General features: G+C 37.7%; 1 protein-coding gene across 4 annotated transcripts in view; it reads right to left on the bottom strand.

Annotated features, from left to right (window-relative positions):
• The window catches only part of eys (eyes shut homolog), a 153,996-nt gene that overhangs the window by 73,651 nt on the left and 68,482 nt on the right, over positions 1-11,863 (bottom strand). For all 4 annotated transcript variants that reach the window (XM_051422200.1, XM_051422210.1, XM_051422219.1 and 1 more), the window contains 3 exons: positions 7,565-7,661; positions 6,954-7,061; positions 5,405-5,550 (listed from right to left, as the gene is read on the bottom strand). In XM_051422200.1, the coding sequence (XP_051278160.1) occupies positions 5,405-5,550; positions 6,954-7,061; positions 7,565-7,661 (351 nt within the window). The remainder of the gene's footprint in view (positions 1-5,404; positions 5,551-6,953; positions 7,062-7,564; positions 7,662-11,863) is intronic.

Below are 11,863 nucleotides of genomic sequence, written 5' to 3'. Positions count from 1 at the left end.
ACAAATAAAAGTCAAGCGTGATTGTTGGGAAAATTATTTGTTGTTTGAAATTACTGCAAAATCACTCAACAAAAACTTAAAAAATATAAGTATACAATCTGTGGTTAACAGACTAAAAGATGCAAAACAACCAGGATGGTCCTTTTAGAGCCAATACTGCTCATAGCAGCACTGAGCATACTGTCCAGAAAAAGTTGCCCCACCAGCATGGCATGTTTATCGTCTCTGGTCTCTTTAGTAACCTTTGATATAAAGTGATCACAGACTGACAGGGATGGTAAACATGAGCGTGTTCACTGGAATTGCATTAAAGGATGTCTGGGCTCTGTACCTCGAGTTATTTACCTCAAGTTACCTCTTCCTCACATATTATTTTTCAATTACTGACAACATACCTTGAATACTCTTAATGAAAAGAGTTTGCTATGAGACACATAGTTCAAAGTGGCTTTAACGTGTGTCTCCTGATTCTGTTTGCCACCTCATTAATTATCACACAGAAAAATATCATTTAGTTTCTTGCTGGAATTAACTTTAATTATCCATATTCAGCTTTCACATAAATAGTGTCTGAATCAAAGCATGATGCAGAAATATTATCTCCTAGTGGAAGTTTCAAGTTTTAAACCTTAGTTTTCTACATGTAAACTTGTTCAAGCAGTTGTTGGAATTTTAGATAAGGCTTATGTGACTGATAATAGCAGGACTAATGACAAGGCACACAATCAGTTTGTTAATTGTAGCATATCACAGATCTCTAGTGACAGATGAGCTGTCAATATCCTATACTGAAGAAAAAGTGTTATTCTGCCTTGTGAAAGCCAATAGGCGTTGTTTTGGCAGATTTTGACAAACTATTATCTAAACTAGAGCTGACATGATTATTCAATTTATCATTTATTTGATCAACAGGAAAAATAATCCCTAAAAATTTTAGTAATTTATTAAGCAAAATGCCAAACACACTGGTTTCATGTACTCAAATGGGAGAATTTGATGCTTTTTTAATTTATTCACCTGACTATAGGAAGCATTGTGTTTTTGCTACCTTAGAATGAGCCGTTTTTATTCACAGATGCCGCAAGTCGCTTTCAAAGGAGTCCGCCATGTTGAACCACTATGTTTCTACAGTACCCCAGAACGGACAAACCAAAAGTAGATTGGTAGATAGGGCCTTTGCGTTTTACACGACTTTCCTGATGACAGAAGTTTCTCCTATACACTTCACAACCCGTTCTCATTCCAAGGTCGTCAAACAGAGATGCGAGTAGTGTTCAGTTAGTTGCAAACTGCAACTTCACTGCTACATGCCACTAAATCCTTCCTTCACAGTGCTTCTTAAATATCTTTGAGTTTTACTCTTTTGGTCAAATAAAACAAGCAATCTGAAGGTGCTCTGCATTGCCTAAATAACTAATTGATCAATCTAAAAATTGACCAACAGATTCATATATAATGAAAATATCGGTGCTCAATTAAAATGTCTTGTTTTTGTGTCCACTCATAATAGAACGCTAACAGGAGGCGTAGAATGCTGCATGCTGCAACAATAGTTGGCCCCTTTAATGTCCCTTAAGAGGACTCAGTGAAGTGCATTACTGAACTAATGGAAAAGTGTGTCACATACTCTAAGTGCGGTATATCCTTAGAGCTGTGACTACCCAGTACCATGTCTACGAAGGCACAATCCTCTAAACAAACTGTACTGCGTAAAATGTGCTGACTCAAAGCACACGTGAATTATCCTCAAAACAACTTACATCTTAACTGTCCATCAGCCACATTTAAGATACTTAGTCTGAAGATTCGGTAAGTAAGACAGCCTTATTCAAAGAGTTGATGATATTCATTATTTATGCAGACCTAACAAAAATAGCAACAAGATCACAGAAGAAATGGAGGGGAGGGGAGAGTTCAAGCTGTGAAGGAAACACCACGTAACAGAAGCTGTCAAAATTAGTCTCCCTCCTGCCAACAAATCAGAACACAAGTTAGAAAAACACACTTGTGACTGTTTATAGTAGTTTAAATTATTAGCAGGTACAGCTTCAAAGATATCCACAGAAGTGACTAATTTTGCTGAGGAATTAAAAATAATTAAGTGGGTTGTTTCTAATTCTATAGCTGGGCATTTTTTGTGATGCTGTGTTTTCACTGCAGTAGTAAAGAGATCATCTACCACCCCTTAAATCTATTTGAGACTTCCAAGAATCAAGAGATGAAAAATGATGACTGACCCATCATTAAATATTTGGTTGGCTTTTTATCTGTGGGCTGAGGCAGATGTAAACAAATATGGTGACAACAGGAGCAATAATTTATTTATTACTTTCCGTGTTTTATCATGAAAGAGAATAAATAAGTGTCTTTAGTGTACAAAGAATCTACCATGTTCAATCATTACAGAATGACTCCTTTATAGTGCCAAACTGACTCTTTCATTTAGCCAAAACGAAAGATATACGGCAACTGCAAAATTCATAGCTTATGAAGGTTAAAAACAATCCCTGGACCCAAAATAATAATAGAACCTTGCGACATAAAATGAACTATGGGTAATGTAATACAAAAGTGTGACGAGGGAAATGATGCAAAAAGTGAAAAATGATGGTAGGAAAATCTCTTATTCATTTAATGCACACATTAAATGTGTGCATTAAATGATGGCACTTCTTTTTCGATATTATCCATAGACTGATGCTCACATTATGTATTTCTATGTTTTATTTAAGTTAGAAGTCATAAAATACTTTGGGTTCTGGGCTGGCATCATACACCCAATCTAAAACAGAGGAAAGAGAGAAAAGAAGACTGAAGTGTAAATGAGATATAGAATGACATACTGAGTATTTAATGCTGCAGACTGGTCAACACGGGTCTGAAAAAGCTTTAAAAATCGTAATACTTACTAAGATGAACAAATACTAGTAATTACAACTAGACTACAAAGTGTCTTGCTTGTTCGATCATCTGACGGATTAGTGAGAGAAGGAAATGTAATCTGAAATCAAAAGAACTAAAGCTTAATTGTGATAAGCCCTTAAAATATAGAATAAGAATGCTTTCTTGACACATTGTTACTGATACTTCTGTTTCTCAGAAAATAATTCACACATTTTAAGCACTAAGCCCAAAAACACATGTATAAGTCATGTTCTAACTCGGGCTTCAATGTTTGCACAAGTAGTATATGTTATTCCATTCACATTAAATGTGCACTACATCTCCAAAGCAACAGATCTCTGCAGAGACCAAGTATTATTCATCAAGTTCACCCAGCAAAAGACTGAATTTACTGAAGCCAAACAACATTGCGAGGGCCAGAACATCATCATCCAACAATGTGCTGACTGAGGAAGCTGCAACAAAGTGCTGATTGCACTGTACTATCACTCAAGGGAACATGCTCCTTAATGATGGGTGAAGAAGAGAAAAGAGAAGGTGACGAATAGTGTGCTTAAACTGTGATTTATATAAACAAGATTACCCATTAATCATGTCGCTGTAATGACTTCTGACCTCAGTACAGAGCACGGCGCCTATGTACAGTTATATAATACATTATTGGGATTGCAGAGCCTTTTAAACAAAACAGCCTAAATAATGATCAGACAGCTGAGATCTAGGCAGTTGCCCGGACTTGTCTTGGAGTGAGTAAGCTATAACATCCTTTATAGTGTCTGTCACAAAATGACACTGTGGAAAAAAATATAACATAATAAAATATGATTAGATTAGAGGAATAACTAAAAAACAAGTGATTAATATTGACAAATGACTTGTAAAATGGTACAAAATAATGATAAAAGCTTGGGAAGTGTCAAAAATGTGAATAATGTTTTTTTTCTCAAAGCTGGAACATGCTACATGTAAAAAAATATATAATTTAAATGTACCAATCGCTTTAGAAAAGAGGTATTTAGGTGTTTTTTTATTTTATTTTATTTTATATTCTGGGGAATTTCACTTTATTTAGCATTGTGGTAGGAGAGAGAGACTGGAAGGGCGGGGGAGAGAGAGGGGATGACATGCAGCAAAGGGCCCAAGCCAGATTAAAACCCAGGCCACTGTGGTGAGGACTCAGCCTTGATATATATGCACTCTAACAGGTGAGCTACCGGGGCACCATGTAATTACCTGTTCTTAGAGCTACTTGATGAAGATATGCTGAAACCAGGCAGCCTAAAATATAGATACACTGACTGACCAACAATCAACCACTAGGAAAATCCAATATGGATACATGGATGCAGACAGGAATGAAGTGTCATCACAGCTTAATCACATCCATGAAAGTGAGTAGATATAGCACTAGACTGGTGTATTAGTAAGCAGCTTCAACTGTTCAAGCCAAAATGAATGTTGGCATTCGATATGCAAAAAAACACTCCTTGACTTCCCTGATGGCTCAGGCAAATAATAAGATAATACCATCAAGTGACACAATGAGTTACAGAAATTCAGAGATAGAAGAGATGACACGTCACACCATCAAAGCAAAATAACATTTCAGTCCAATCTAATCAAGCTGCAAAAAACACGATGCAATGAATTAACCTCAGACGGCAAATTTACTACTAAACTAGAGTAAAAAGAAGTTCATCCACAGCTACAGCAGCGGCATGAACCTGTGTTTTTTTGTGAAAAGTTGGAATGCTCTTACACGCGTTACTAGAGCAAATATTTTGTATGAGTTCTAGTTGGTTTGAGCCAATCCAAACTGTATCCTCTGGCCACTTGCTCTCTTGGGGAACCCTGTTTCCTCAGATGAGCTTAGAGCAACAGAAAAAGTAATGACTTGTACTATGCTGTGCGTGGGCCTAATAATAAAAGCTGCTTCTGTGGGAATTGGGCCATGCGTGTCAGGTTCGGCTCTCCAGAGTAGCAATACCTCAGAGATTTCCCCCCTCTCTCAACTGGGGAAGGATAAATTGATGATACAGTGTGGAAGACAAATGAAATTAATCTTCCTAGTACCTGACAGGAATCGGCTTTAGATGGTGCACACACACATATACTGTACACACACACACACACACACACACGCTAAAATAGCTTGATATCCGTCTGAGTGGAAAATAAGACAAATGGATTGAAGTAAAACAACAATAGTGCTCTGAGACTAAAGAGGCTGATGAAATGAAATAAAGGCAGCTAACAGACACTGAGACGTTTTCATCAGATAAAACAGGTGACATGAATTTATCTCCTGTTAGCTTTACTGAAAAGCAGGCACTGTATCTTGCAAAGGCAGGCGAGCTAATTAAAAGCAAGCATTGTGGAGCATTTTTTTTTACACTAAGCCAGATCCGTGTTGGCTCAATAGCGTGCGGCCGCAGGAGTCACGGTAAGCTTTTTAGACTCTCATATTGATCTCCATGTCACCTAAGGGCAAAAGAGCTACCTGAGTATCCAGGGCGGCAGACACACTTGAAGCCCCCGGGTGTGTTGATACAGATGCCCTCATGTAGGCAAGGTGAAACTTCACACTCATTCACATCCAGGTCACACAGCGTTCCATAGTAACCAGGAGGGCAAATGCAGTGGAACCTAAGAGAGATGTGATAACACTCAATCATTAGGAAATAAAGTCAAGTGAAGACCAATGTGTCAGACTGTAGACAGCAATGATAGGATACTTCTATGTTTAGTTCTTACTGTGACTTTAAAAAAGGAAGAATTATTTTTTCTGCTCACAATTACAAAAACTGTGTGTGTTCCAAACCCACCAAGACAAACTGCAGGTTCATTCATTCTCAAACGGACCGGCAGCTGTTCGGCAAAAATTAACAATATGGCAGTAATTAAGCTTCTCTGCATCAAACTTAATTTAAACTGTGTTTGGTGACTTATTACTAAAGGGAACAGCTTAACCTGTCCAGTAATGCGGTTTACTCAATTCAAGTCCCTCTCTGCAGCTGTCAGTGGGTCTAATATCCCTTGACCGCACACCTCAGAGGAGATGGTTATTCTGTTTGAGTGACATTAAAAGATACCATGCAATTAGACACCTCTGTGCTAAAATGTGAACTACATCTTTTGATTAACTAAACACTATTTTTCAGGAATAAACCAGTTACATCATATCACATTTCTCTAATATGTTAGACAGTATTTATCGTCATGTGGCACAACAGAACTGTGCAGCTTAAATAACAAACTTTAAAGGCTTGATTGACCGAAGACATCATTACGCAACAATTACTGCAACTTCCTTTATTTCACTTAGCTGCCTGTAAACATCTGCTTGTCAGTAACAATTATGATTATTTCTATTTATATACACGGTATCTTAAGAAAAAGGATGGATACATTAAAGACAGCAAGGGCTCAGTGGGTATGCCGCAGAGTCTGATTCATCACCACACCACGGATGGACTTGTTCGACTTGCTGGGTCACAAAGATGGAGATTGCGGCGTGTGCAGTGTTTGCGGTGGGCAACAAGGTTAAAACACACCTGATGTGAACTCCCTGGACTGTGCAATCAGGGGAGAGCGCTCTGAGCAGGGCCAGGTCACATGGGAGCAAAATCATGACGGGAGACAAACTGGAGACAAACCATTTAGGACTCAAATTGGCCCTGGGACTCCTCTACCCATCTGTCCGACTAAGCCTGGAAGCCCCGGGGCTCCCATTAAGCACAGCAGAGAGAAGCACCAGTGGAGTAAAGCCCAATCTAGATACATGATGTGCTCCTGCTGAATTCGCTCTCTGTCTTTAGAATAGCAGCTTATGTGTGTCAAGGATGAAGACGGGCTTGTTATATAAACCGGAACACTTTGAAGATGAACAGTACAAGCTCGTGTTTTCTTTGGAGAAAGATTTTGCTCATTCGGCTTTCAAAACAAACTCAGGAAATTAATTCTGTCTAGCTTTTACATTGAGATGTGATTTCTTTTTTTTTTAAAGCACACGATACGTAAATGTAAAGGTGTTATATATTCATACTTACTTGTTCACGAGGTCCTGACAAACACCAGTGTTGTGGCAAGGGCTAGAGGCGCACTCATTGATGTCTTCCTCACAGTGAAGGCCAGAAAATCCCATCTTACAATCACAGCTGGAAAAGAAAAATCATTAATATTGATATTCAGTCTCAGATGTAAAAAGGAAGATCTATCTGTTTCCTACTGGCATATGCACAGAGCGAAAAGAAATCATTACAATTTTAATGATATTAATTACACATCATATTTAGTGTGATTGCAAATGCAGTGCACATGTAGGCCTGCATTTTAGTTTAACTAAACCCAAAGCCTGTATGACAAGAGCAATTAACGCAGATTTATTTTGTTGTTGAGACATTTAACAATTTGACCTCCTTTCAACCTGAAACAGTACATTACTAAATCTATTAAATACATTTAAAAAAAAGGGCATACACTATTAGCTCAGGGTAATCTACTATCAAAATTACAGTATAATAGCCTCAAACCTATACAGGAATGATGTTTACTGATACAGATACTCTGGTTTACTAATGTTTGAAGTCCATCACAACAAAGCCTGACATTTTTTTGCCTCCCTTGAAATGAAAAGCTGGTTATGGATAACGTTCTTTACCTGTAACTGTTGACCCGGTCCACACAGTCGCCCTGGTTTTGGCATGGATTTGAGCTACACTCATTGGTGTCAATTTCACACCAACTTCCTTCAAATCCTGAAAGATAAATGAGATGGTCATGGATCGGCAAGCCCCACTACATCCTGAAAACGTCAGGGCCGATGATAACAAAGGCCCCAGTGAATGCCATTTTAATGGAACTAGTAGCCCCTGTAGCATATCTCATCTTCCAGCTCTCAGCACTCACTGTTTCCCCTTTGAGAGTGTGTAAGTCTAATAATACTTTAGTGCCACAGACAGATTGGTCTGAGGGTTAGTGGTTTGGGGTTTGGGGGGTGTGCGTCTGTGTGCGCGACCGTGCATGTGTCTGTGAGAGAGAGAAAGCGAGCGAGTAGGGGGACATCTTGTTAAGTTAGGGTAAGAGGGAGAGGCTAAGCCCAAGAGCTCTTTTGCCCTTGTTCATTAGGGGGTTGAGGGGCAGGATGGCTAAGCAGATCAGCATGGATGTTTTGTTGTACTTTTGAAGGCAGCCTGGGAGCTTGTAATGTTCTGCCTGTCGGAGGTATTCCTCTGGTGCTTGGTCTTGGTCTGTTCCATAAGATGGGCTTTCTGCTGAAGAACTCAAACTAAATGACTTAGTTTTATGAAGTAAAAAAATCATGAATGAATAAAATATTAAAAATGAACCCCTAATGCACAATTCTATGGAGAGAAATAATGGCCATAAAGATTGAATTATACAAGCAACTGAAAACCTAATTGTGAAATTAAATCACTGCTGGATATATGCATAAATTTAAATACCACTGAATTGATCAAAAACTTTATTTTGAAAACCATCAGTCTCTATTCATGTGGTCTGAATTTTCCTGTTTTAAAATTCCAATACTAAATCCGTATACATCTGAATAAGTTGCGCAATTTTCTGTATATAAGTATAAAAGGCAATATTCCAACTAATCAGACTTAAATTCTGATTTAAAAGGTCTAAAAAGGATTTTAAAAAAATGCACTTTCAGACAGTAAAATTAAAGATATGACATTCAGACCTGAACATCCAAGCATGATAAATCAAGTCTAGCTAATTGATTCTTTATGGCCATCATTTTTCTATACCATTGATTTCCAGCTTTTTGTGAGTGTTTCTGCCACTGCATACGTCATGTATGAGCAACGATACAAAGATACCGTTTCCTGCACAATTCTACTATGAAACTCTGAGTTTAGACTTCCAGTCTACTACTGTGTTGTCCCTGCAGAGCACCATCTGCCACGCATAATTAAAGGCGATACAAGCATACAAAGCGTTAATAAGACTAGCTTCTAATGAGAGTTAGTGCTGTTATTGTTTCCTTGTCTCATTATGTTCAAGTTACAGTTAAATATATTTTTGAACTGTAATGTGTTTTGGCTCATGTACATATAAATTCTCAGATGAGAGTACTAAGAGTTTATTAACAATGATGAGGTATAAGATGATTTTTCAGACAAGTACATGTAATCTTGTTGTGTATATATATATATATATATATATATATATATATACATACACACACACACACACACACACACACACACACACACATACACACACCTTTTATCTACTGATACTACATGATTAATATCATGTATATTTATTAAGGTCTGCAGATTTCCTGTATTGTGCGTAATGTGGTAGTATCAGGTGATCAGAGACTATAATACCCTATATATAATAATATTTTTTTCATTTGATTACTTTCCAAATCTACTGCGGCAGAAAATTATACAGAACATACATTTCTTAGTGCACACAGATGCAGCAATTGTAAGCCATTATTTGTGGTTTGCTTTTCAGCCAAATGAAGCCCAGTACTGTTGATTATTGACTGTTGTTCAATAAAAAAACTGTCTAACAATCGAATGGAGCTCTCAAAGCAACCCTCTCTGTGCATTTTTAATCAGCTGAATAAACTATATTGTATATAATTATGTTTACAATAAAGAAAGACAAATTTCCAATACAACTAGTATGATGCTAATGCAAAAAAGTGAGACAGCGGCACTGACACAGCTCCGTGCTTCATGGGATGAGAGGGAATCCACGAGACCACAGAGAGCACAGAGCATCTGGTGAATTATGGGACAGCACAGGTTTCCCAAGCTGGTCTGTCAGTCAAAGCAATGGTGGAGCACCTTGGGGACTATTTCGAATGTCACCACAACGTAATGCATCTTCTGCCACTAGCAGTGACTTGAGGCTTCTCTTTGACAGAGTACAGAGAGGGATACCCAAGGCGCATCCTTACGTAGTCATTCCATCATCTGGCTGGAGCTACAGTATGTGATCACTGCTCCTGCCAGTGAATGTCTCAGAGGAGAAGAAATTGTGGGTAATCCCCTGTGGATAGTGAACTAACCTTGATGGACATTTTATATCACATTTCAAATGAAATATAAGTGATGTCTTCATTTTAACAGTATGAATTTGGTTTGGACTACAAATACATTTGTGACTATAGTCTCCTTATCAAAGTTGCTGTCAGTCTGATGTAACAATTTCTCAGAGGGGGCTCGCTGCTTAAAATGATCCACAGCTTATACAATATAGATTACGGTCTTTGTCTGTGGTGTCATCTGTCTGCTGCCAGTACATCAAATCTCAGACATCACTGATTGCTTAATATTTGTATGACTTTCATTCTAAAAACCAAAACGTATCACTCCAAGTTTTCTGTCAGTTGAACTTTGCCGAGTTCTGGTCTTAAATTGTCGATTCCTCTAATCTGTTTAATTTTTCCTATGACACAACACACTACACAAATACAATGGAGTTCTGCTTGCATTTAAAACTTTGATCTCTAATCACAACAACTTCCTCTAATCATCGGGACTTGATGACCAAATGATGTGTTTGCACAAAAAAATATGCATACTTTACATCATGTCCCACACATAAACTGGTATATATAACAACAGAATGTGAGTGCACCTCACACATAGTTCAGACCATGCATACTCATACAAAATACATTTTCGAATTTAACACACAAAGTTACAGATAAACAGGGACAAAATAGAACATAAATCCTAAGTCATAAGTGCAAAAGTGCCAAGTGGTAGTCAGATTTTTAAGTTTGTCTTTGTACAAGACAGACAGCATTCAACAGATGAACAGAGTGAGCTGAAGCGTTCATGTACAAACATCCCCACAGACCAGGAGAGGCAAGAAAGTGTCAGAAACCAGCGATTACCTAGCATTAAAGGAAAAACTGATTTTTTTCTTAGAAAAAAGCCCAATTTTAACTTGAATTTCCATGAAAGATTATCATGAAATTTAAAAGAAAGGCTTTCATCAGTTATGATGGCTAAATATTTGTAGATGGTCACAATCTCAATAGTGCAGACATGAAGAATAGCTGCCTGGCACCATAGTTGTTTTTTGTTTTTGTTTTTGTCTACATTTAACACTAGTCTGAGGTGGAACATGGGTGACTGAATAGTGCCAAACACAAAATGCAGATGTTCAAATGTCAAGATTTAAAGATGCATTAACATTTCAACCAACGTCATTAACATAAATAGTGAAAAGGATGAGTCCTAAAACTAAACTTTGTGGCACACCTTTGGTAACATTAAGAAACCTGGAGGACAGACAACTGAACTGCACACACTGCTTACGGTTGGAAAAGTAATTTGAGAACTAACCAACAGCTATGTCTGACAGGCCTATATCTAATCATCCTTGGTATAAAATGCCATGGTCATCAGTATCAAATGCCTTGGAAAAATCAATAAAAAAGAAAGTACAATAGTATTGGTGTCCAAGGCTTCTACAATATAATTTACTACTTTCATGGCAGCAGTTGCTGTTGCTAATAAGGTGGAGAAGAAGGAAACTGAATATAAAACTAAATCCCTAAATATTTATTTAATGTTTGATGACAGTGACTTTGATATCACTGCCAATGATGGTTTACAAGTAATCCTAAAAGCATGATTATGGTCGTGCACAATGACAGCCGGAACTGTGCTAATTCTTGCAGGGATGCAACGCATCATGACCAAAATCTGACCGCGCCAACTGCTTTGAAATTTCCTTAGAGGCTGAACATTTTCTGTTTTGCACTCCTCAACTCCTCTTGAGTTTTCATTTGTGCTGCCCACATGCCAAATTGTCTACCTGGCACTAAAGATATATTTCATAATCATAATAAATATACACAACTGTACAACACGAGTTAGTTGAATGTATAAATCAGTGCTAAAAAAAAATAAAAAATGAACACAGGAAGCTTAAGAGATTTCATATCTGTAAT

The sequence above is a fragment of the Dicentrarchus labrax genome, unplaced genomic scaffold (assembly GCF_905237075.1).
Source record: "Dicentrarchus labrax unplaced genomic scaffold, dlabrax2021, whole genome shotgun sequence".
NCBI classification, from domain to species: domain Eukaryota; kingdom Metazoa; phylum Chordata; class Actinopteri; family Moronidae; genus Dicentrarchus; species Dicentrarchus labrax.
Note: the sequence above shows the minus strand (reverse complement) of the source record. Positions and strands in the feature narration are given on the sequence as shown.